Source organism: Poeciliopsis prolifica, unplaced genomic scaffold, assembly GCF_027474105.1.
Source record: "Poeciliopsis prolifica strain line A6 unplaced genomic scaffold, Auburn_PproV2 SCAFFOLD013, whole genome shotgun sequence".
Lineage (NCBI taxonomy): Eukaryota > Metazoa > Chordata > Actinopteri > Cyprinodontiformes > Poeciliidae > Poeciliopsis > Poeciliopsis prolifica.
This window is the reverse complement of record NW_026562388.1, coordinates 9,282,501-9,310,350: the sequence shown is the minus strand read 5'-3', so window position 1 is coordinate 9,310,350 and position 27,850 is coordinate 9,282,501. Positions and strand designations below refer to the sequence as shown.

Genomic DNA, 27,850 nt, shown 5'->3' with positions numbered 1-27,850 from the left:
ACAGTGCTTCTCATTATGTGAGCTGCCATTTCCCTGTGCCTCTGGGTTTATTGGGTTGGGACTGGACCAAGCAACTTAACTGTACATGGCACGTCAGAAAGTAAACACTGTATGATTTATTAGTGGCTGCAAAGGCAAAAAGACTGCAGAGGGCTGCTACTGTGGACTGTGGGTTTGTCCAGAATTTAATCGAAACAGGAAACGTTATATCAAACAGCAAAAAGTAAATTGTAGCTGCGGGTTTATGGTGGGTTGCTTCTAGATTTTTCATAAAAATGGCTCAGTAATCACTACGAGTAATTTTCATCTTTTAGAGTTAGAATTTTATGAGTGTCACCTACAGCATCTCTCTTCTCTCTGACCCTGACTACTGTATACTTTTATTTCACTGAAACATTAAGTCCAACTTATTTTTCACTGGGTAACAAATGCTTTCTCCTGCAGTGAGTGGCACAGCGCAGGAAGCATTTCCTGCTAACATTAGCGACTGGGAATTGTGCATGCTCACACTTAAATTATTATAATCACTTTAATATGAGCATTTTGTGTTGTTCCAACTACAAACTTCTGTGTATTTTTTATACACTGCAAGTAGGGGATAGAGCAACAAAATGTAATGTGATGTGGAAACTCAAAGGATACAGCCCTGGTTAGAAACATCATAAAACCACTTTTTACTTCTATAATTAGGACCGGCCCAAGGCCTAAGCAAACTAAGCAGCTGCTTAGGGCCCCGAGGCCACTCAGGAGCCCCCTCAGTGGAGCTGATTTTTTTATTTTATTTTGAAAATGAAGTGGTTATGAAGTGATTTGTTTTTATAATGATATATTTGATAATGTATGTAGAAATTATTATTTTATTGATAAAAAGAAAAAAAAATTAATTGCTCTTGGGGGCCCCTGGTGACTGCGGTTGGTACTGCATGCTTTGCCGGCAACTTGAGCTGTCATGCAGTGCACATCCAAACGTCCAAAGCTCTGGTCAGAAGTTAAGAAACAAAACAATATCTCAAAAAGGACTTATCCTTCAGGGAGGGAGAAAAGAAAGAGGAATACTAGAAAAAGAAACAAGATAAAGGTTTGTTTTAATGTGTCTTGGTAATGTAATGTAATGTAAAAGATTAGTAAAGCTGCTAATAGAAAATTAGCTTGATAGCGATAACGGTCCAGTTCAACAGCCAGACATTTATGCTAGGATCTTTGTGTTTGTGAGAAACTGAGTTTTAACTTTAAATAAGTCGATTCTCATGGTTGCCTCTGTATATTTCTGAGGTATTATTGGCTTCAACACGCCGTGTTTGATACTGTTTGATAACAATAATTAAAACTCCTCAATGTTTGACATTGTCTGGCAAAATGTTTGTACGTCAGGCTACATAGCTGCTGCATCAATGAGCTACTCTATGCTGTAGTTGGGGATATGTTGCTTGCTGCCGAGTATAATCATTTTATGGCTAAAACAAGCATTATTTTTACACTAACTTCTAAGTTACAAAAAACTTCTGTTAGAATCGTTTGAAGGCACAAAATCAGTCCAGTACCAGTACTGGTCCACATTCTCAGTCTCACCTGGTATAACTGAAATTTTTAGCTATTGGAGTTACACTTAAGAAAAATTTATTTAATCAAAGAATGTCATGAATATGCGTGTAAAGCTGCACCGATTGCAATTTTCTGGTCAATCCCAGTCCACATTGTTAACAGAACTAAAGGACCCCCAAAATCAAATTTCGCTTAGGGCCCCATGGAGACTTGGGCAGGCCCTGCCTAAAAAGTCTTGAACAGAAATGTTTGAGTCTCCACAGATTCTCAATTGAACTTAGTTCCTGACTTTAACGAGGCTATTATGACGCAAACAATATTTCCTTCATCTAAATTATCTCATTGTTGTTCTAGCTCTATGTTCTGTGCAGAGATATCACAGGCTGCTTTTGTGATTAATGCTCACTACACCTTGCTTGTCACTTTCGGTGCGAGACTATGCCTTGGGAGGTGTGCTGTTGTGTCATGTTCCTATTTTAAAACGATTAATTGAACAGTGCTTTGTGAGATGATCAAAGATAGGGCATATTTTAGCCATTTTAAAATTTCTATTCCAGTGTTTTCCCGAGCTGTTTAATGTCTTCCTTGCTCTACATGAGGCTGTTTGTTTGCTAATGTTCTGTAACATTACATAAATCAATGCATGTTCTGTGGCCTTGTTGTAGGCTGTTCTCAAGAGACTATCATAAAAACACGACAAATTTGTAGTTTGATGGGTTGTACTAACAAGGATCAGGTATTTTTGATGCCAATTATGATAATGCCTTTTAGAGTTTTGAAAATAATGCCTAGGATACAAAGACTAGAGAACAACTGATGATATACGAAAGGAAGCAGGAAGTTCTTTTTTCTTTTTTTTTTTTTAACCAAAGGAACTCAATACCAAATGATTCAAACTTACAAAGAGCCTTTTCTTAGATTTAAAAAAAGTGCCTCGTTCACATTTGTTTTTTTTTTGTATGTTAGATGAAATATCTACTGCTCTTTTCTCTCTCTTCAGGCACACACAATAATGATCATAGGGCAAGAAGCTGAGTGTCTATGACACCGAAATACCATTAACCTCGCAGGTGGTGAATGACCACTGTGTCTAATGAATGCCGCTAGCAATCACTGAAGGAATGCTAGCACTTAACTGCTTAAAGTTAGCAGTTAGCAGATGTTCCGAAGGGAGCACAGAGGTGTACAAATTTATTTAAAAGTAACTTGGATGTTTTACTACATTATTCAAAAATACTTGTGGTTAATTCAGGCTGTGAAAGAGATTATGACGTGCAGGAGAAATCAGAAAGGCTGAACGGATCAATTTGCAGGATTTTGGAAATGTTTGTGCTCAGGTAAGAATCAATATTCTGTGGGAATGCACACAGAGGCAGTTGTTTAAGGGGCATGCCTCAATATTTTGTTAATATTAAATTAGTCATAATTCTGACTAATTTAGCTCTTTGACCTCTAGTTTGGGTCTATAATGTTTATTCGATCTCAGATTGTATTTAGAGAAATAATCTATGAGAGGTGGTGGTGGCACAGGGATAAAGCATGAGACCCATGTACGCGGCTTTCACAAGTTCAAGTCCCGGCTTGTTGACCTTTGCCGAATGTCTTCGTCCCCTCTCACAAGCTCACTGTCAAATAAAGGCCACTAGAGCCAAGAAAACCCTTTAAAAAGACCTATCTTGCCTTAACACCTGCTTTTGATACCTCCGTGGATAGCCATGATTATATTCTTTATTATATTTTTCGTAGACACTTTGAGTGTCTTCGAAGATGGCCCAGATATTGCAAACACCGTATATAAGCTGTGAAACATAGTTTAAAATATGACTTCAATTATAATTTTGTCTTTTAAAATAAATGTAAAATCTTATGGACCACTTAATGCTGTCACCCAGCTCTTATCGTAAACAATTAACAAATGAACATGAACATGACAAGAAAACAAATCTTTTGAACGCTTCAGTTATAATTCATTGCTTTGTAATTCTTAAAAAGAAGTCAGAATCAGCCAGATTGGCAAACATCAGCATGCCAAAGCTTTACAAAACACAAACACAAATTCTGATCAGTGTATTTCTAATTTATCATGACTCACAACTGTACCGACCCAAGAGCGTTTGCAGACTCACTCTTTATCACACCATGTAGCACTCTGTGCAGTCTAAATTCAAAACCATCTTCTTTCTCACTTTAAATATGGCTCTTCACAATTTCTTTCTCTTGTTCTTTGTTCCTCATCACCTCCCAAATTATGACTTTCACCTCTCTTTGTGAAGCATTCACATTAATTTCCTGTTGCCACAGTCTTTCTTCTTTCTCTGCAGACTGACAGACGTTTCTGTTTGCCATTTGAATATTTTTCTTCTGTTCAACTTAGAGAGTCTATTCTTTCTGTGACAGAACCAGCTATGGTTTAAAAAAAGGGTAACACATAAAAAATCTGATGTTTTTGATCCAGATGGTAAGAGAAACAATGTGGTTTTGCATATTTTATTGGACATTTTGGAGCCATATTTTGACAGTTTTTTTAATAGTAGTGAGGATGTGCATGGCTTCTCAAGTATCTTGGGTATGTCCCGATTTTATTTAGGATCAAACAGTGCATGCAATGCAGTCACAATGCCAGCACTGTTTTCCTACAGCCAAGCATAATTACTCTGGTAATGCCCAGACATGTGTTGACATTCATGTCAACTGGAGTTAATTTGTCTAATGTTTGGTTCATGAAAAAATGTCTTCTCAGCTTTTTGGCAACCTCTTGCTTTCTGTAATGGTGCTAACAGTTGGCTTAAAACACATCATACTGGCATAACGTTAGGATAATTATGGCTGCATGTCTTTTTTGCAAATATTTTCACCCCAATTTTCATTTCTATAAAATTTGGGAAAATAATCCAAAAACAAATAAATAAATAATTTGAAAGCATTGAAATTGGATTACTGTGATAGAAGAGCTCTGGTAAACAATAGTGGGTGCGTCCATTGAAGGTATAGATACCCTATTTACAATTTGATTTCTGAAGGAACTGCATAACACTGCACATCAGATTAAAAAAGAGATTAATACAAATTCATGTAGCATCATTCAAATTTTTATCTGTAAAACATCTTAACATATTTCTTCCATTTTAAAATAATCTGCTACTTTATGTTCATCTAAGACATAAGATCCAGATAAAACAAATTGAAGGTTGTGTTTGTATTGTGACAAGATGTGGAAAAGTTGAAGGGGTGCAAATAATTTCTCAGGCCCTTTTTTTAAACTCAACCTTTGGAATGACGTTTAAGTCGGGGAGTGACATTTTTGAAGATCTATTTGGTATTCTGTTGGGTGTCTCAGAGAAGCTGTTAGCGAGAAGGAAATGAGTGTGCGGCAGCTTGCTGAGGTGACCTTCATTACTTTGTTTTAGACACAGAGCAAAGTCCTGCTCATGAAAAGAGAATGAGGGCTGATGAAAGACGGTCAGGGGCTGTGCGATTTATGTCCAACAGAATTACTTACCCTTAAGGTGCTTTAGTGTATGTACGCAGAAACACTTAGGCATGCACATGCTTTCACACGCACGGTCTCAATGGTCACAGTCACAATGATAGAACAGGTGTGGAAAATATGAGCATCAGCAAAAAGATATACACCTGGCAACTTTAAAGCTTAATTTTCAACCCCTCTGTTTACATGACCTCATCACGATGGAGCCAATTAAAGGAGTTTGCTGAGAATGTAATTGTTTCGCAGTTTAAAGACAGGAAAAGTGCAGAGAAAGTGGCTTTAAAGTGGTCCCTGTGGGAGGCCCTGTGGAAAGTAAAGACAAGACTGTTGTCCATGAGGTTAAAGATTTCATTATCAAACTGGCTGACCTCTTACATGATACAAATCAATTCAGAAGAAGGTGAATTTGTGCTGATTACACCACAAGTGGAAGGGAAGGCTGAATGTCTATACAGAATGATGAAGAGGTCAACGGGGGTTCCCAGCTATGCATTGATGTTTGAAATTCCAAAGGAGTCCCTGCTGCTGTATTTAAGTCTTTATAAAAAAATGTTTTAAAGAAAGCAAAGCTTTTAAGAAAAATAGGAATTCTCAACTTGATAAGGTTCTAATAAAAACAAAGGACAATGAAATAAGGAAATTCTAATACTATTTACTGGCATTCTAATAGTAACGTCAGGTTTATTGACCAGAAATGTACTTGAAAAGAATCCAGAACATTTTGAAACCTGGCCTATAATCTATGCTTCATGGTGTACCTTAATTCAGCACATTATTTATAATCAATACATTCTGACTTGTGGTCTAGTGGAATTTTATTACTTTCCCTCTTTAGAGCTGCAAACAGGATTAAAGGAGATTTGTTACACTGAAGATTAATGTGACCTAATATTTGAGAACACAAAAATGAAAGTTCAGCTCAGAGTGTCATTGTGGTTATCATGTTCTGTCTCACTCCATATGTTAGTTGAGTCACAATGTGGCCATTTAGGAAAAGACATAATTCTGGCAGAAATGCCTTCAAATTTTATATTTGATGGGATTTCAATTTTGGATCTGCTAAAACTTCTCTCTTTTGTTTGTATGTAAATTAACAAACCCCACTTCAGTTGGTGAAATTACATGAAAATATTCTGAATGTGCAAATGTCTCTGCTAGATATTTGCTAAGCATTATTCAACCAAACATGAATAGCAGGATCAACTGACTTTGAACGAAATATTCATTAACTGACTGGTGCCCTTAAGGCAACATCTGGCAATCAATAGACTTAATGTAATTTGGGCGTTAAATCAATCTTGAGTAACAGACTTTCTGGGAAAAAGGAGAAGGCCATTACTTTGATTTCATTAGCACAAACTTAAAGAAATTCAGAACCTCGTGGCTGAGTCTGATAGAGCGGTGTTTTTTGTTTTTGTTTTTTTTCACACACTCATTTCAATGATTGTATATAAAACTGAATGCGTCCAAGCAGACTGGGCATTCAGTTCATACTTTTACGACTTGATATTCCAAAATGTTCTAATGCTAAGTCTCACGTAACCTGTGTTTTTCAAAATGATGGCAAATAGAGAAAGATAAGAAAATGTGACAGTAGATTTAATGAAAAAGATCTCGCCTTTTGATTGTGACTTTAAAGCAACACAAGTCGTTTACATCTGTAAAATCCACCCTATGCACTGGAGAAAGATAACAGTAGATCATCAACACATAAAACTTGAAAAACTTCTAAATATAACTATGAATTAACTTAAGGTGATAAACAGAGCACAAGAGAAACTGTGTGATTGAAAACAACAAGAGAAGGGCAGAGTTATTAAGGGAGGAGTGAATGAAACGATGAGTATACTACCATTCACCCAAAGCTGCTCCAGCATGCATTGAATCTTAATTAAATGGTTTGCAGAGCGATGACTCACTCTTGCTATTTTTAGCTGCACAGAGGACAGCACTGTTTCTCTGCTGAATTTATGAGTTTCATAAATTCTTTGGATTATTAAAGCTCTGCATAATTTAGAGTTGAGAATTGATGGACTCGTGATGAAGTGAGGGATGTTTTTGCTGTGCACATTTATCTGATGACTGACCTGTATCCCTATAGAGGACCGTGGGGTTTTCAAGTACTCCTCAGCCTTGGACACCAGGATTGCCTTGTCACAGGTGAGCACTGAGCTGTGAGAGTCTGTGGATGGATGCCTTTTTCCTGCCATGATTCCAGCTGCCTCCATGGCTATTGTCACGGCCTTGGTGCTGTCCAGGCTGTCGGTGGAGTTATAGAGGGCCCTTCCTGGCGTCAGCCCAAGAGCGAGGCCATCGGGGGCCCATAGGCCGCCATGAGGGTGTCGTCCCTCGTGGTACGCATCCTGGGTAGACTCAGTGCTGCTCTGGGCTGTGATGGAGATGAGTGGTTTAGAGGTGGTGCGGGGCGGTACTGGAGGGGGGTTCTTCTTGTAGCTCGGTGTGTAGGTGATGGCTAAAAAAGATAGGGGGATATTTTTTTAAAAGCCAATGACCAAATAATTATCCAGGAACAGATTATTGTTTTATAAACAAAGAACAAAAATACTCACATTGTACTTGTAACCTTTTTCAGTCAAACATATTACCATAAAATAGCCTACTTCTTCTTGTTGATATTATCTATGATAGTTACTCATATATTATCAGTAATGTGCATTTAAATAGTTGGACTCAATCAAAAAGATTGATCTATAGGCAATATTGCAACTACACAAAAACACGTCAGATTTGACTTTACATTTTCTTTCACTTTTTATGTTGATTTTGAAATTAGATGTAATGAGAACAACTTTATATTCCACACCTGTGGTATCATAAGTATCAAAATATGAATGTTTTAATTGTATTGAAAGAGGTGTTGTCTAAACTTGTCTAAATATGTTTTGTTCACTACTTCTCTGGCTTAACAGCTGTTTGTGCTGATGTTTCCTCATCAAACTATGGGAACCACACACCTGACACAGTACACCTGAATAAATGAGTGTACAAAACTACAAGCTGATGGACAGGAAAGAATGCACACCACAGTATGCACTCTTTCCTGTCCATCAGCTTGTAGTTTTGTAAGCAGAGAAATAAAAGGAGTTTCCATGACGTCCTATGACCTGTAATTAGATCTGAATTTCTAACCAGGATTGTTTGCAATTTAATCTCAGGAAACAGGATAGTCATGCTTTCCTTAAATATTGAGATGTCTTAGGCACATGCTTTCTTTCAATATTCAGATATTTAGGGAAATCATGCATATGACTGGTTTAAAACATTGAGAAACAAAAGAAGTGTTGATAAAAAAAGAAAGAAAAACGTGAGGCTGACAATTTGAATACAAAGCTCCTAATTATAGCAAGACATATTGTACATTAGAATTTTTCCAGAATTGTGAGAATGAAATTTTCATTTTTCTTTCAATGGATTTTGAATGCTTTCTTTAATTCAGAAACACAACAAGTGTACTGGTATAAGGCAATTTATATATAAAGATTGTGCATTTGACCTTTGCTGAAACTGACATATTCTTGCATTGTTTCAACTAAAATATGTTGTGATGATGTTTTAGATGAAACTTTTTTGTAACATGCTTCAACTAAATGTTTATTAAAAAAAACTCATCATTTTATAACTACATATAAAATTATGGAGTTAATTTTTGATCTCTTCCTGCTTAACATTTGAGAAACAGATTCTGGATGAGTGAGGATTTTGTGTTTAGCTAGTGTTTCAAAATGAAAAGGTCTTTTATTTCTATCTTTCTTTATTCAACAATACCCGAGAGGAAAAAAATGATTGGAAGTATCATAAAACATTTTAAAGTAATGAACTAATGAACAAGCCTGCAGAGCAGAGAAAACATGGAAATCTTTGCAGTGTGGCTCATTCATCAGGCATGAATGATGGTGGAAAAATCAAGGATGCAATGAATAGCACACGTACGGACCATGCTGCTCAAGGAAAGCTGACAACTCTCGTCCTCTTACTTCGTCCATTTGCTGACAGAAAGAAGAGGGATTATTTTTTGAAATGCAAATGAGAGGTTGGAGTTAATCTTTAGGATGACAGACTGATGAACAGATCACAAACACATTCTGCGATTTGACTGGTCGTTATTTTCTAACTGAGATAAAAGCTTATGCAGTGGAGTTTCATCCTGAAACATTTAAAGCAGAAGTATGCTTCATGGGTTTTTGATCAAAGCTTAAAGAGTATTTAAGCTTTACTTCACTCTGAAACGAAGAAAGAAGGAAAATCACTCATTGAAGTTTACATTGTGGGTTCATCATTTTGGTAGGGATTTAAGGTGTGGTAATCTGTGTTTTTTTTTCTTTCTGTTGAACATATGATGCATCACACAAATCTATTGAAAACGTTGATCTCAAACTCCAAGCAAGCTTCAGAAAAGCTATGATGCTGAATTAATAGCATTACAACCAAATTACAATGCAGACAGAACACTATAATTGTAACATAAGCAAATTGTGCCAGAAAAAAAGGGCTCTTTATTTTGAAATATGCAAACTGCATTTTTTTTTCTGTGAAAATGAAGCCCTCGAACGTTTGACCTTTTGTTCACCTGTATTTTTGAAGTCAATACATAATATGATCTGTGCAGTGTATTTTGCTCTAAGCTGTTAATGACTCATATTGCCAAAATGACCTTATTGTGGATGCAGCCATGCATGCTAAAGAAAACAAAAACAGACAACCACACAAGGTAGGTAGACTGGGAATTTGAAGGGCAGCAACAGCAGATACGTTTGAGTTTTCATCCATTTGAGCATGTTTGTGCACATGACAGCTAGAGAGGATATATTTCGGAGTGTGGAACAATCCGGGGAGGAAAGTGATGACCGGTTCTGAGGGCATGATTCAGCAGGAGGACAGAAATAGAGCCATTATTAGCCAGGGAGTCATGCAAAGGGTAGTCATAATTCCTGTGGCCCTCTTGGCCGTGGCATTACTACTCAGCATTTAGATGAACAGAGTTTGGCCACAACTCAAACAAATCCCTCTGGAAGATTGACTATACATTGATTTGCAACAGTATTCATAGCAAACGTTTCCATATTTTGTGACTGTATGACTGGAAACACATTTTTTAGGGAATTTTAAGGAAAAAAGAAACAGAAAGTAGTGCAAAAAAAAAAAGTTTTAAAAAATGTTCAGACATAAAAAAATAGCATGCATTTGTATTAAGTTGTTCTCACTCTGGTATACATACATAATATTCAGTTCAAACAATTGCATTTAGAACTTATCTAATCAGTAAAACAAGTCCCCTCGTTCGCGATATAATCTCACAATAAACCCAGCTTTTCTGTGAAGCCTGTCAGTTTTCCATGAATGAACATCAAGAGCGTTTTTGAGTAGAGAAATGGGCAAATCATTTTTAAAATGTGTGCTACTTTTCTAATTTGTTGAGGTATATGACAAAGTCTGCATAAATAAAAAGGTCTAGTGTAAAGTGGTTTTGCACAGTATTGTATTGACTGAGTAGGGCTGAAAATAAATGCACATCACATTTATTTTGTTAATTGTACTTTTGTTTGCATCATAAAATAACATAAGAAACAAGGACTTTTATGTTATATATTAAAAAATTCTAATGGGTATGAATAATTTAGCAAGACACAAATAGAGCACTGGGAAGTTTTAAGGAGAGTCAAAATACTCAGTGTTAATACCATTTGAATGATCTCCCTTGATCCCCAGTGAAACTGACACCAACATCTACCATTGTGCCAGATGTTTTGGTTAAATGAAGAATCACAGATGGGGATTCAAACTCTCCATCACTTTTCAGATCCCTCTATCTATCAGGCCTGCCTCGTATACCAACACAGGTGTCAGGATTTAGGATGGTTGTGGTAGTAGAGGGGAGATGAGTGTCAGGTCATTAAGAGTCTCTTTCTCTCCCCATTTGTATTTATCATGATAAAAGAAATACGGTTGCTTGTTTTGCAACAGGCTGGCTTTTAAGGATATTCAAATGACCTGGAGGAGGTGGAAGATGGATGGTAGACTCCATTATTGGCACAATCACAAGCACTGCAAACAATAAGCAAAGTAACTCAAAAATAGCCACAACATATAAATCGCAGACTGCATGAGTCATTATTCAAGCTTGCTTAAACAACTCAGGACAGCTGGGGAAATTTTTAAAGTAAGTAACACAGTGATGAATCACTGCAATAAAACTGCAAATATAATTTTGCTGCCAGTCTGTCTTGCAGATAACAGGGAAATTCTTTACTGTCCTAAAATTTTTTCTAACCGGCCTGCATTTATTTTAGGTTCATTAAATACTGCATCCACACAAGATGTGCAAGCATCTTTATGTCACAGGTTACATGCATGACAAATAGATAGATCACAACAGGAGGAAGCTCACCAACAATAGGAAAGAGTAGTCACAACTGATATAGTGAAATGGTTGTTATGTCTGTTTTAGTTCTCATCATTCATCATCTGTTAGAGCAACTGTGGCGACAGTACGGTTGGTGTTACTTCACCGCCTTGCCTGCTGTTGCCAGTGCCTGGCAACCTTGCCTCTGTCAGACTGTGCAGTTTTGGCTACAATGTAGTAACTCACCACTATCAGCATATGGTTGTGTGTGTGAATGGATGAATGACTGAATGTAGTGTAAAACCCTTTGGGGTCTTCTGTACTAGATAAAGAGCAAAACAAGAACAGGTCATGCATCATTTTGCTTACGAGCAATGTCATTTTCCTCAACCTTCAATGGAGGGGTACATTGTTTTTTTGTACTGCTATTTTGTGGCTGAAAGTCTGACACATAAATGAGTTTAACCTTGACAGATATAATGGTCGAGAATGCTTTCTCTTCTGTCATCAGACATATTTATGATTGCATTGTCTTCAAGCCTCTGAAGCCTTTAAACACAACTATCATCTGCCATGTCCCTGGAACACACAGCACTAAATGTGGTTAGGACTTGTGAAGGGAATAACTAACTTTAAAGTTTCGTTAAACTGTACAAATGTAAGAATACCTGCTTTTGTAACAAAACAAAAACATAAAATTAACCAAGTATAATGCTTCACATATAGGGAACGCTTAATGTAAATGGATTTATCACACAAAGCATACATATTATTAAAGTTAAAATAGAATAGAGGCTGCAGATGCTAATAAAATGACTTGTTTGGGAGAAAAAAAGAACTGACTTTCTGAAAAAAGCTGAACTTAGCTACCAGTCAGTTTCTCATAAGTCAATCAATTTAAAGAAAAAAGATTTTGATAATTTTTATATATAAAAATAGATTAAATAAAAGATCATGTATTTAGTTTATTTTTTAAAACCACATATTTATTTGCAGTTGAATAACATAACAAATCCCTCATAATGACAAGTACAAGTCAACAGCTCATCAGTAACAATTCAGTGTTTCTCAAAGGATGACTGACTGTTGAAGCTGTTTATTTTTGGACTTCATGTTACATGTAAACATAATACCAGTGTGCTACTTTGTGAGAACATTTTACAAAAGAATATGTCACTTAAGAGGCCCAGGGTGGTAAAAAATGGTGCATTTGGTGAATATGTTTAAAATAAATGCATCAGAAAAACCCCAATTAACTTATCTGCCTTCCGTAAAGCTTTCAGATTCATTCAATTAAGAAAACCTTCATAAAGTGCTTTGCATATATTCAGTTCGAGATAATACGTAAGAACATTTTCTTCTAATGTTCTGCTTGAAAATTAATTTGGATCCAAAGCTCTTTAAGAATCCACATTTGAGTTGGCTAGTCCATATAGAGCCGATTAAACAGACTGAGAGAACATATATAATACATCCTGTGAGTAGCTTGTAGATCATTGATACAGAATTCTGCATCTCCATTGGTGTGGAGGCTCCTTTCATTGTGCTGAAAACAAAATTAGCTGGACCAAGGACTGAGGCACGGTATATGAAATGCACAAAATATTGAGGCAATTATCAATCATGCACCATTATAACTAATTTCTTCATTCAGTGTCACATGTGTTAAAAATAGCCACTAAATGGTGCACAATTTATTTTTTATTTTTTTCCCGGGTGTAACTAAATTCAACAAGTAATTACACTTATGTCTCATTGGTAATACATTCTCAAACTTTGATTCCTGAGGAATAAGATATATTTAAATAAAAGAAAATACAAAAACACCTTTTGCTATGTTTGTTGTTATAATCAGACAAGTCAAGTAATTAATTAATAACTTATATACAGTATTTATATATTTTCAATATATAATATATAGTAGACAGGGAAATATAAGTATTACACACATCAATATCTTTCTCAATAAATATATTTTGACAACAAATTCACAACCATTGTTGTAATCTACACATACAAAGAAACCAAAACAAGTCCTTTATACGTTCATGTGAATGTGGCATGGCCAAGGGAATAAGTATGAAGAAAAGTGGCAAGAAGGCATAAAAAGCCAATAAATTAGCTGAAATGTATTTTTTAGAAAGTAATTCTATCCTCTAACATCAGCTTGTTTAATCATAATAATGATGGTCAAATAAAAGATTCCCAATTTTAAAAGCATTACTCCAGAAACATCTCATCATGGGTATGAGCAGGGAGTGCTTTCTTTACTTTTGTATTATATTCTGAGCCCTTTGGTGCGGCAATTTAAGAGACCAATTTACTATCAACCAGCCACAACCAGGTCCACCTTTTGAGATTTCTTGTAGTCGAAATTCTAAACACATGAGTTCTCCTAGAGTTTGAGCAAAGGATCAGATGCAAATGGATTAGGTAACAATTTCAGTTTTTCCAAAGTAAATAAATAGTAATGAGCCCAAAAGCAGTGGTCTCCACAGCTGAAGAAAAAACATACAAATTGAAGGTTGTTTAATGTTTTCTGCAAAAAATCATAAACGATCCATTGATTTTGTGGGAGAATGTTGTATGGTTTGCTGAAACCAACTTGGATGTGATTGCATTGAGTATCTTTGCACAGGTTTTGTATTCCAGTTGCACAAAATATAAATTAACTTGTTTTGATTTCCTTGAACTTAAAACAACATCAAGTGCTGATTTCAGGTTGTTTGGCCAAATAGAAATACATTTACTAAGAAAAACTCAAGATTTGCTTTTATCCCTACATTTATATGGGTAGCAATATGTTTGCATGTGGAGAAGGTTTGGTACCAAAGTGTTTGTGTGCATTTTGTAATTTTGTTTTGCATTCAAAAATGCTACATATCTCAACTGCACTCTAACTGCACAAATAGTCAAAAGGGTGAATTATTAGTTCGGTTTCCAATAAGATGCAGTTGTTTCATTAAAAACTTACTCCATCAAAAAGTCATATTTAGCTATTTACTTTAATCTGCCTTTATTTTGGAAAATCGTACAAATGAAAGGCAGACTTGCACAACCAATAATGACTGATTAACATCTTAACATGTTAATGAATATAATAATGAATGGCAATAATATCTTATAAAAAAAGCAACCTTTTTTCAAGTTACCTTTAATATGGGGAGGGCATTTTAACCATTTCAAGCTACAAATAATATTTCACAACTGCCGTCTGGCTTGTCTTGTTACAACTGTTACAGTACAGTGGTCCATCTCACTCTAAGATTGTGCAAACAGCATTTCACAGCATCAGAAGTCCATCCAACAGCTCACGTGGTAAACAGTGCATCTTTATAGTTATATGATAACTACATACATGTTTCACTCCATATTAGAGTGGCAAAGCAGCTCAAAATAGATTCAGAGAAAGTGTCTATCATTTTTACGACGATTGTCAGGATGTCGTACCAGCAGTTAATCAGTGTCTCTTTTTAAACAGATGTGTAAAACTATGACAATACGAGAACATTTCAAAACAGTTTGTTTCAAGATTTGAAGTAGTACTTTTAAAAAAGTCCCAGATGATGATTTATAGCAATGACAGCTGCTTAATTATATTTCTAAAGTTTAAAGCAGTGGTTCCCAAACCTTGTCCTCAAGTATTCATGGCCTGCATGTTTTAGGTGTCCTTGCTTCCAAATACCTGATTTAAATAAGTGGTTGATTAACAGTCTTCTGCAGCATATGACGCCTATAGAAGAAGCCATGCAATTATTTGAAACAAGTGTGTTGGAACAGAAACACATCTAAAGCATGCTGAGTGAGGGTAATTAAGGACCAGGTTTAGGAACCACTAGAATATTAAAATAAATATCTGCCACCACAGAGACGTCACTACATTTCTGTACGCAATCCCTTTCTTTCCAATACTTCTTCATGAAAATGTTCTAGAGACAAGTAGTTCCTCCAATGCCTCTTTAAGGTCCTTGCATTGTATTTCAAGTCACTTGATGCTACAATTACCTTCAAATATAACTTGAGCTACTTTTAGTCTGCTGAGAACGAGGTATGTGCTCAAAGGGTAAGAGACACATATGTGATTTCTGAACTGTTATATTCATATCTACCACTCCATAGTTCAACACTGGCACTCCTACGCACCGTGTCTCTCCTTTTTTCTCTCTTCTGCCATCTGTACCACAAAAAGCCATGGTCTATTGAGGATCTCTCTGAACTGCCTGTGGTCTGCTCTTCAACAAGACCTGCAGTCTTCTGGGATACAGCCACACACTCCAGTGTCTCGGTCATCAAATCATCTGATGGAGGAATTTCTTGAAAGTCTGGTGATGATGGTTGTGTATCAGCTAGCGCAGGATCTGATGTTGAGTCTGTAGGTCCAAAGTCTATTTCCAGTGATGAATCTGGGGATACTGAACTGGGTGGTGAAATTGTAACAGTGACCTGTGGAAGTAGTACTTTGGGTATTTCTGAATTATCATCATAAGTATCTATATCTGGTAAAAGGGAACTCTGAGAGTCAAACTGGTATAACGGAGGTTCAACATCATCAACATTAAAGGATGAATCTACACTCAGGTTGAAAGGCTCTGGTTCAGGGTCCATAAACACAGAATCAAGGTCATCCTGATCCAGTGAGGTTAGCATGACTATATCAAAGTGGACTAAATCAGCATGATAAATTGGGGTGTTATCCAGCGGTTCTGGAAGAGGTGGCCACTCTGTGTCTTGGAATTCTGGGTCAGTGTTTGGCTGAGATTCCATTGAACTGAATGCAAAGGCTGGACCAGGAATTTCTTGTTCTAGAGGAGTCTCAGAAGGATAATCAGGATTACTGATGCTAGGATAAAGATTTGTGTCACTATCAGTTGAACTTGCTGGAGATACGACATCAAAGTGCTCTGAGACCACTATAGATGGACATTTGATCTCAGTTTCTGAATAACTTGGTTTAACATCATCAGAATCAGTTAACTGAATGTCACAGACTGGTGTATCTTTGAGAGGGTTTGATGAAGACACCAATGTTATTTTTAATGTTTTTGAGCTTATCTCTGTTGAATCATTCGGATCAGATCCCTCTACTCCTGAAAGATGTGAAGACTCTGTAGGTGGGTCTTGATGGATGGTTTGTGGCTTCTCAACATTGACAGGATCATCAATCTCTTGATCTGAGGTTATGTCATAATCAGATTCCTCTGGTGGAGACACAGTAACTGTAGGGACTGGATATGGTAGTTTTATCTTGTCTCTTTCAATTTGTTCTGGGACTTGGGATTTTGTATCATCAGTATGAGATTGTTTAGCATTCGAAAGGGACTCATTAGCTGGGCCCACATCTATTAGTTGATGAGTGATAAGGATTTCTTGTTTCACTGTAGATGAATCCTGAGGGCATTCGAGAACTTTTTCTGATGAGAGCAAAGCTGTCTCCAGAGTGATTACTGCCTCATTTGTGAGAGAAGCAGATGAAGTTGTATTATCTTTGAATGGCAGTTCTACGTCTGGCTTCAATGTGGATGATACCATAGAGGAATCAGTTAGCTCTCGTTTAACTGTTCTACTTGAGCAAGGAAGTATTGGATCTAGAGAGAGTGGGATGGCACTCTCTACAAACATGGACTGTGGACAAGCAAGAATGCTGGGGTCCATTGAAAGCTGTTTTGGCAAATTTCGGCGAGAACTTCTCTTTTCCTCATTCTCCTCTGGACAGTTAACAGCTGCGTCTGCAGTGCTTTGTCTTACCAGGGCTTTGCTTCTGGCCTGAATCCCTACAGATACTTTGGATATCTGGGGATTTTTCTCTCTTGCTCCCCCAATCCCTTTGTCTGTGGATGTTGTTGCAAATCCTCCTCCTCCAAAGCCTGTCCCCACTCTTGTTCCGGTCCCTGAACCAATAACAACACCTTTGCCAAAGCCTGCTCCAGTTCCTGTTGCCATTCCACCACCTTGAGGAGACCATGTGTTGTAATGCTGTGTGAAAGTGTTGAAATTACTGTTGAAAGCACGAAGCTCCTTACATAGATCCCGCCTGAGTTCAGCCAGTTCTCGACGCATGGCGGAAACTTCTTCTTTCCACTGCATGCTGATAGCTGCAGCTAATGTGGCAGACTCTTTTATACTAGCTTGGATGGCTTTTGGTGAAGGTCTTTCAGGAGCACTAGATCTTGGGGATCGAAAGAGGCTTGGAGAAACAGGTAGCCCAGACATGGGTTTTGCAGTAGCCCCCACAGCTTCTTGGTTGTAAAGCCTGTCTCTTCTGATGGGGCACCCAAGATCATCATGTGTCAATGGGGCTGAATCTGCCAAATCCTCAGGTATACTGTCTTGATCAGGTAAACAAGTTTCTTCCTGCACATAATTTCTTTCTGCAAGACAAATGTAAACATGAATCTATAATATAGACACAGGTATGAACAGCTGGAGATATTGTGCTTTTTATAGTTAAAATTATGTCATGCTATGAATGCCTTGAGTCAAAACAAGACATATCTGTGATATTAGGATTCAAGCAATAATTTAAGAGAATTATTCCAATTAGCTTCTAAGTAAATTTGAAATTAGACATGTACATACACTGTATAAAAAGACACAACCATTTTTGCTTGTTTGTTTTAATTCATCACTTTACACCAGACTACACTTTTTTACATCTTTGGTCATTTGGGATTATCAAAATTACTTACATAAATGGCATATTTATGAAAGAAGGCATTTTGCAAAATACCTTTATTGAATTGGAAAAGCCACAATGAATATGTCATAGCTTTATAGTGCATCTGAGTTTTTTCAAGGTACAACTGTAAATGTATTTTACAACACACTACTTGAAGCAGAGTCATTGCCCACATTGAAAGAAGTCCTGTACAGGCCCTGGCTAAAAATACTTTTTGCAAATAAGAAGCCATAGCTTCAAAGGCGATCAAAGGCCTGATAAAAGTTTACAAAAGCACTCTAAAACAATGTTCTAATTATTTAGAGACAAGTCCTATTTTTTGATAAAGAAACCTGGTGGACATATTTAAGCAATATCTTCAGATATTATCGAGCCCTGACAGTAGGTGAAGTTGTGCCAAAAAATCAAAAAGTTAGATTTTTAGGGCTAACACAAAGTCCTGGGCTCAGTTATGTAGATGACTTGTGGGCATTGCTGAAAAGGTATGTGTCTGTAACAGTCAAAAGGAATGGGTCAAAATTCCAGAAAAAATGATTGCGATAAGCTTGCAGAAAAATATCCAAAATATTTAACCCATGCAATAGAGTTAAAATGCAATTCTACTACATGGTAAGGAAATTTGGGTAAAATGTTTGACTTAAGGAAAGCTGAAAAAACATCTTTATTTTTTATTTGTGTGACATTTGGCAAATAGGGCTAATTAGTTTAGCTGACCTAAAACATAAACATGTTGTCTTGTTTAACATCAGACAGTCAAGAAATGCAAATTTTGTGTCATTTTATACATTGTATTGAAATATCTGGTGAGGAACTCTCACTTTATAAATGACAATGCAGTTCTGGAAACATGGATAATATAATTTATTCTCACTTTGATCCATTTCAAGTAGTAGCTTACACTGCCTTCTCAATCTCAATTGTGTCATGCATTCTTTACAACTTTTCAATGCACAAAGCTGAAATTTTTAGATTTAAAAGTCCATCAATGAAATGAGAATCTGTAATAAAAAGGGCTGTAAAAAATTATTGCACTTCTATTCTTCAGCTTTTGAATGAGAAAGAAACAATAAAAAAACTTTGTGCAGTAAAAAGAGTAAAGATGAGCAAAGCTTCCGAACCTTCTCTAGTCAATCGGGAAAGTATAGCATGAACCCTATTGAAACTGTGAAGTCCAATTAGACAGACTGAATCAAAGCTACAATTGCCCTTTGTTGAAAAGAGCAGCTGAATCAATTTTGCACAGATCTCAGTCTCTTACAGATGCAATATTTTGAAGGGTATTGAGAAAGCAGTGTAAGCAGACATTTGTTTAACCATCAGCACATCTCCAGATGTTCAGACCTCTAACTTTCCCTACAAAAGCCCAGTCTGTCGGCAGCATTCATTCATACTTTTTCTGGAGCCTTATTCTTCTTCTTATATTCTTCATCCTTTCAAAGCAGTCTTGTCTCATCTGTGAATCCAGCAGCCATGAAGGAAGTTGAGCGTACCAGTAGATTATAACCAAGGCCCAGTACCAACTAATCAGCATCAGTATATCTTACAGTGTAATCATTATCATCTTTACATCTTTCAGTACTGATGTTCAGAAACGATAACTTTCAGCTCTGTTGAGAGATTTGGTTTTTCTTTTTGTGGAAGCACAAAGTTTTAAAATGAGTTTGAAAAAATAAATTGGGTAATGCAAAAATCTTCAACCATAGAGAGGATTTACCACTCTGGAGATAATGTGCTTTTGCACAGTCTGAACTTTGCTTATAAGAAAAGAAGGTTCTGTATAAAGCAAATGCACCATGTGTTACCTTAAAACCACAAACTCCATATAAAACGTTAGTGAAAGAATCCATTGTGTCCCTATTCTCACTTTATTTTTTTTCACAAACTTTGTGATTTTCAATAGGGTTCATAGCTTTACTCTCCGATGCATTGAAGTGATGGGAAAATCAAGGACTGTTTCCAAAATGACCACAGCTCACAAGCTGCAATTACAATAATCCACGAAAATGGAAACATAAAAAGTGATTCATGCAGCGAATATAAGAACTAGTTGCTACTAACTGCTCTATCGTCATCCATTACTACAAATGTAAGTTTAAATGTTTTTGCATTAATTTGTTAGATCCTTTTCTCACAAAACACAGTTCTTCACGATGTATTTATTGGACCGTCTAACTTTTCCTCACCTGTGGTTGACCTGATAGTGGAGGTAACAGTGGATGCCATGGGGGGGATGCAGTCATCATCTTGGGAGTATCCAGCCTGGATGGCTCTCAGGTAACTGTGACTCCTGGTTCTGAAACATCCAGGGAGGTCCAGTGCCTCCATAGCTTGGGATTCTACCTCACTGAACACCGACTCACACACAGATTCGAACTGGCCATTTACTTCCGTTTCACTAACCTGAAGGAAACAATAGACACAGTTATTCCTCCAATTGTTGGAGCCAGGAAACATACAAATCTATGACTTCATCATCTGGAAATCTCTTGTTGTGTGGATAAAGACCTTATAAATGGAAATGAATGTGTAACTGCCTTCTGGCAATACAAAAAAAAAAGCTTGTAGTGAGGTTTTTTTCCCTGTGAAGATCACAGGAAATATGGGTGACACATTTATCCCGACCCACCAAAAAGCTTCTCTGTTGGAAATACCTTTTACATATTGATTGTGATTTCATTGGAATCTTAGGTTTAAATTGAACCACCTAGAGCTGTGGGTTAAGAACACAGAAGCTAATTAGTTCAGGCATACTAAATAATCAGACCACCAAGTGTTTTTTTTTAATGTGATTCTGAACAAAATAATCCAAAGAATGAATTGATTGAGGTGAATGCTTCTCAGAGAAGCATCCAAGCTACTCCTTTCAAACAACAGCCCGCCCGACTTTCTCCACCTCCATGAATATATCACAGTATTTTCACACTGCGAACTCAAATTAGTGTCCTGCATTCTTGTCCCAGGTAAACATTTAAATCATAATGTCATCCCTTCTTACCACTTTTGGCTTTCGCACATTTAAGCACATTTCTCAATTTCTGAGATGTAAATAAATGGCGTTGTTGTAAGCTACAAGTCTGAAAACAGATGAAAAGAAAAAATGGTACAGATGAAATGTATAACCTACAACAAATGAGTGTCCTTTGGTTTTAAGGAGAAGTAAAGAGGTTTGTCATAAAATGCTAAGCAAAACATTGTTTTTCTCAATAATCATTGAAAATAAGTATTAGTTATGAATCAGTGAAAGCTTTCTTTTCAGTACAAAATTTCCTCCCTGTGTAAGATAATAACCTGTGGGTTAATGCCATTCAGATGCATTACAGTGCGCCCGGCTCTCTGTAAATGTCAGACAATGGGATACAAATTTTTGTGAACTTAATCTTATCCTGTGATGCTGTAGGTATAACATATTCAGTAATGTCTCTGGCACTAATTCATCACAAACAGTGCACATATCAGAGACAATTTTATATTCCCATCAGATAACATGAAGAACCATGAAGATAAACATCTTGTTCTACTGAGATTTGGACTTAGAGGGGATTTAGCTGAGCTTTTAGTACTCACAACAAATCAATAAGCTTCTTTTTCCAAGAAGTAGATGAATATCTCAGCAACCTGTTTGAGTGTCTTAATTAGACCAGATTAACAATGTGAAACAAACGGCATAAAAGATATATGTAGTTAAATTGAAATCAGAAAAAAATCTAAGACATATATTTATGTCATGTATGTACGTAAAAGGTAGTGTTGATTCTCGTCATCTTTAGATTTCAGCTGTCTTTTTCTGAAAGACATGTTGCAGATTTTATGCTGCAAACTCACCTGGCTCACTTGACTGACACAGCTAGCTTGACTAAGCGTGCTGACAGCCCGCATATAGCTCTGGTTCCGGGAACGAAACTTGGGCGAGTTGTAGTTGATAGAGGGATCCAAGGTAAGGCTAGGGTGTATTTCCCTGGTAGCCTGCAAGTGGTAGTTCTGACTAAATAGACAAAGAGAATAAGAAAATGTCAGTGAGTTTTTTTTTTCTTTTTTTTATAAATCAGTTAAATACAATCTAATTGCTTTAACTGGTGCTTACACATGTAAGCACCAGTTAAAGGGCTTCCCTTCTTGTGTCTCTCAAGAAGGGAAGCCCTTTTCTTTGCTACAGTGATATGCTTGTTGGTGTCCTTTGTTAGACAGTTCGATTTGTGTTGTGCTGAAACATCCGATCAATGCTTGGAAATGAGCGAAATGCAAATCAGCAGCTAGTTAGTGAGCAAGCAATTTTGAAAGATCACCCCAGAGTCAGCCATGTCAATTAAATGTAGTTGGCAAGAGATGCTCAGAAAGTCATTACTGGTTAGAAAATTTGCGGGAGAAAAGACGGGGAAGACACCACCTGTATGCAAACTGATGAGTATGGTGTAAAACACGTTAGGAAAATAAAGTTTGGTCTGTTTCTAAAAGCTGGCAATAATGAATAAGTTTTTCCTAGGCTTGTTTTACAAATAAACACTAATGTTTAGAAACAGGAAAATGTCAAAAAGTTCACAACCAATTCCCAGAAAAATTGCTGATTATATAAGTAACCCCATAAGACAAAATATTCTAACCCAAGACGAATACAGTGGACTCCTACCTATTCACTGTTCGGTGTTCATGGATTCATCTATTTGGGAATATTTCTGTAGAACATGACTGCAGGTTATTCACAGAAAATGTGATCATTTGCACATTTTTATACAGCACAAAACTAAAATATTTGAGCAAAAAGAGAAAAAATGCAGTTTATCAATCTGGAATTTCTAAACCCAATGCTACTTGACATGCTATTGGCTTCCACGAGTGGAAAAAAAGGAAGACTGAACATTATATCTTGTGCTGTACAGGTAAGATGACTTCCACTATCTGTATTTATGCATATTAATTATATCTGGTGTTTAAACTACTGACATAGACATCATTTGAGGGTCTCTTAAGTATTTGCAGTTTTCCAATACCGATCGTCCGCTGTACACCACCTTACAAAATATACAGCTTTCAAACTTTTTTACAAACTCAAACGTCAATGTATTTTAACTGGAATTTATGTGACAGACCACAACAAATTAAGGCAGATGGTAAAGTAAAAAGAAAATTATGACTTTATTTTAAAAAAAAAAATTCCAAAAAGAAACTTGAAAATGTTGGCATGTGAATGTATAGAGCCATAGTGCATGTTTCTATTAGCTCTGAACATCTATTAGCTCTGAACATCTAGACACAGAAAAGTTAATTCATTGTTTGGGGAAAATACCCCCTGTTCAATCAGATTGAGATAAATGCTAAACTCTTTTCTCAGTCGGACTGGGCATTCTAACACATGGATATGAGTTTGACAAAATCATTCCATAGTAGCTTTGGTTGTATAGTATGTTGGTAAACTTCTGTCTGGGTGTCACATGTTTCACTTACATTATGTTTCACCCAGGAATCTTAACAATAATCAGGGAAATCCAATTGAAATTAAAAATCTTTTTTGCAGGAGAATTCTGACAGTTTTTTTTTTCTGCAAAAGAAAGCATATCCACAGCATGATGCTGCCACAATGTCACAGAATTAAGACGGCATGTTCAAGGCAATGTGGATAATTCAGTGTTAGATCACACAAAACAATGTAGGCCAAAATATTCACACTGAGTCTGATCTAATTGAAGCACCTGTATGGCTTGAGACAAACTTCAAACCAGACCACTTTTTCACAAAGGTCATACATATGAAGGCCACGACCTTAAAAGGGGTACTGTGTTATACATAATCCTGCTTAAAACGACTCTATAAATCAGTAATTATTTTTGGGCCAAAAGATGTTGAACAAGATTCATCACACAGCTTCATTTATTATACCTAGAAACAACATAATCTGGGTGTGGTGATCAACTCAGACCTAAAACTTCAGAGATATATAAAGAGTAATAAAACGTCAGTCTTCTATCTCCTCCGGAACTTTTTCAGGGTTCAATGATGTCCAAGCAGGATCCTGAGAAACATCCATGGGTTTATCCATGTTTAGTCAGATTGATTTCTGCATCAGTGTTTTCTCAGGTCTGCCTAAAAAGTGAGACAGCTGCAGCTGATCCAGAATGCTGCTGTCCTTTCAACCTCACTAAAACTAGCAAAATAGAACACCGAGGAGTGATCAGAGTGAAAATTAACTAAAATTTAAGTTAATATTTTTTGATGCAATGATTTCACATCCTTATACATTTTTTTTCAAAATGATTATAAAATAATTTAAATAAAGTGTTTATTCAAATCTTTATTTGATATTTATGCTTGTACATTATCACCTCATCTTAGTAGGATGAGGTGATAATCTCTCAGCCATTGTAGCAATCTCTCATTGGCAGACAATATTTAGCATATTAGCAGAAAGGTTAGATCTGACCAGTGAGAACATGGCAGCAACAGAAGAATAAGCCTGCATTCACCTTAAGTCTGCAGCAAAATTGGTGATGTAGTTATGCATGTCACTGTTGATTTTATCCAGGCGGTAAGAACTGTGGGTAGAGAAAAGAACAACGTTATTGGGTTCCACTAGTAGTTGCTGGATGGGATGTGAGGTTTCTCAGCAAGACTCCAATGGAAATACAGCTCTGAATGGAATTTGTAACCCATTAAATGTTTGCTTGGAAGTATTCACCAAAATGCTGCAAACATTAGGGTGATACACTATGACCAAAGGTGCAAGTGTGTCACCACCAGTATGAAAAAATGGTCTGGCAGAGCTAATGATTTGATTTTTTAAAATGTACACAAACACAAGGGCAGTGTAATGACAAGGATGCTATGATTTCTGTAAATGCACAAAGATGTCATCTAGCACCATATCCCACCAAAAGCATTTAATGATAAAATGTAGTCAGCACAAAAAAAAAATACTTCAACATAAACCTCAAAAAAGACCCTCCATGGAATCTATGTGAAAAAATATTAATAAAGCTTTTAACTGACGAAATCAGACTGCAGCAGGCATGTCGAGATATTATCTCTACAGCTGAGCGAAGAGAGTCTGTTTTGAGAATGTGTTGGCTGCTTTTTATCAAATTATGTCGCAGAAAATTTCCTCTAATGTTTTCGATTGGTGCTAATGCACTTCCATTGTCGGCAGATATCAAGGTGAGGGATAATGGGAAATGAGACATTCACCTGTCTGTCATTCTACAAAAATATTCAGCCAACTGTTCAACTGATTCTCAGGGAGAGAAGTTTTGAGGCAGAAAAGTAAGTGAAATTTTGAAAGAAAGTCTTCTACAAAAAGTAAAAGGAAGAGAAAACTTGAAGTTTCAGAAATTATGTTGCATAACAATTTGGTACATAAAATACATCAAAACAGAGAACGACTTTCTTTGAGGTTTTTTCTGGTCAGTGGAGTGACAGTGAATTTTTTCTGTTGTTTTTGTCAGTACGTGACTAAGTTCCCTTTTTATTACAAGTGTTAAAGTTGTCTCTAACTTGTTTTTCCAGTTTTACAAAAATTTTAGGTTTCAAATGTATCTGGTCTCCTAAAAGAAAGATGTTGACAACTCAGTCTGGATACATCTTGTTGGTGCAGGCTATTTCTAAAGCCTCCAGACCACACCACAAGCCAACGTTGTACCAGCAGTCCTAAGCTTGCCCTAAAAACACAGTGCTAATTAATATTGATCTTTTGAACTATTTTTTTTTATTTTGCAAATTAACATCCAGAAACTTCCATGTATTTTAAAGGTAATGTTTGTGGCAGAGTAACATGAAGTAGTGCGGAATTTTGAAGAAGGTAAATTGTCCCTTTAGCCAGAACTATGAAAAAATAGTTATTTCAAGTCATATTCATTTATTAGAAAGATGTAGCCAAGGTCTAGACCTAAATCTAATTGGGAATGTGTGATGGCTGAGCCAGTACATCAGTTGCTGGCCCACACAAGCACCCTTCTGTTCAAGCACTGAGGACATGATCTCCTCTGTACCCTGGGCAAGCATTAGCAAAGAACTTATAAAAACTTATAAAAGTACTTATAAAAGTACTGATATATCCTTATATCAGTAAAGGTAAAATAGTTAAAGGATGGAGCGGCCTCATGTCCTGCATCCGGCTCCCACATGCTCATCTCATCCAGAGTGAGTCTCAACTTCTGATGAAACTTGAGAGCCATGGGCATTAGGGTTAGTAAATGCCACAGTGTTCAGTGTCATTCAAATACAGATAATTATGTGATGGGAAAAGGCCATGCGAACAGATAATCACTCAAATTATGCATGACACATTAGCTGTAGGCACAAATCAATAGACTGGAATTGTGCTCTGACCCTGAGAACTTTAGGAGATATGCTTGTAAATAATGCAATTCTGTCAGAATGAGTAATTACAAAGCGTTCATCAGGATTTATTGAACTGAATTCATTGCCTGTGTTAACACTAATTACTTATAGTCATGCCTGAAGCCAGTCATTTATGTATGACAAAAGAAAAATATTTTGTTTGCAAAAACTTAGGTGACTTGATTTGTATTTTAGCTCGAACATAAGGTAAGATGAGATGGATGTCAAAACAAAAAAGCTCCTCTGAGTTTTTGTGCCATTACAAGTTATCAAATGTGACACATGATTTCATGCATTTGTTATTTAGAATAGTGGCAATAGCAAACATTATTGTATGTCACTCAGTACCCCATCATTTATAAAATTTTTAAACATCTTCTGCAGGTCTGACTGGCACAGACAAGGGTTGATTTGAAGTGGGTTTATCAAAGCTGTCTGGTCTTTAGCTCACAGAACCAGAGCTGTTTGGGGTTAAGGATGGGTAAATGATCTTTAGTTAACAAATTCACTGATATCTAATTGTACTTCAAGTGCTCAAGCTGCTCCAGCTCAGTGCACCCATGACGATGCGTTCATTCATTGGTGGGACAAACGAAGATCCTGTCAACTGTTAGAGTGATGGAGAGCTTGAAAGAAGGAAAGACGAGGGGAGGTGACACAACTTGACAGCCTGTTCTCACTTTAACACGATTTGCTTCAGGGAGACGCTGCTGTCAGATTTGTGTTTGGCCCATCAGAACCGCCCCACAGGGACATCAAATTGCTACAAGTGCAAAGAAAATCTAACCTATGTACCTTCTGTATTCAATTCAATCTAATTCCATCCCAACATGTCCAATGAACCGTAAAAGCATTGAGGCTCCCCATGCAAGTAGTTCTGGGCAAATATCGGAAAAGTCATTCGTGTGGATTCAAACAGGAAACAAATGAACAGAGGCACAACTGCTAAAGATGAAACACTGAAAAGAATTGAAGCAACAATTGGGACGGTAATGTTACATAATATTATGTATTACATTACCAAAAGATGTAGTATTACTGTCAATGCTTGACGTTCTATTGTCAGGAAAACTTTGTGTGCAAAAGTCTTGAGTCACACATCTTTTCACAATTTCCTCTCAAGAAACTTCAGCATCGCCATAAATAATACTTCAAAGTTTAAAATTTTATTTTTATCAGATCATTTTCTCGTGGGAAGTTTTGTAATTTATTTATTCAGTCATCTGAACTTCATATGTGGACCAGTGATGCAGCAATACCCCTCAGATTACAGCATGAACAAAAGATCAGATTTAAATATGATCTTTAGGTACCGTCACTAGCATGCTGACAGAAAGAGAGTTGTTCTTATTTTTTCATAGACCACAAAGGGTAACATAGTTTGACATAAATAAAATAATTGTATGTATCCACAAAGCGATTCCCAAGAAGCTATTTTCCTACCTTGGCATCCAACTGA

At 36.6% G+C, this 27,850-nt stretch overlaps 1 protein-coding gene across 1 annotated transcript in view; it reads right to left on the bottom strand.

Annotated features, from left to right (window-relative positions):
* Positions 1-27,850, bottom strand: part of dlgap2a (discs, large (Drosophila) homolog-associated protein 2a) — a 110,781-nt gene that overhangs the window by 8,770 nt on the left and 74,161 nt on the right. Inside the window, 4 exon segments of the mRNA XM_055038549.1 lie at positions 7,117-7,502; positions 20,250-20,466; positions 21,889-22,048; positions 24,522-24,590. Of these exon segments, the coding sequence (XP_054894524.1) occupies positions 7,117-7,502; positions 20,250-20,466; positions 21,889-22,048; positions 24,522-24,590 (832 nt within the window).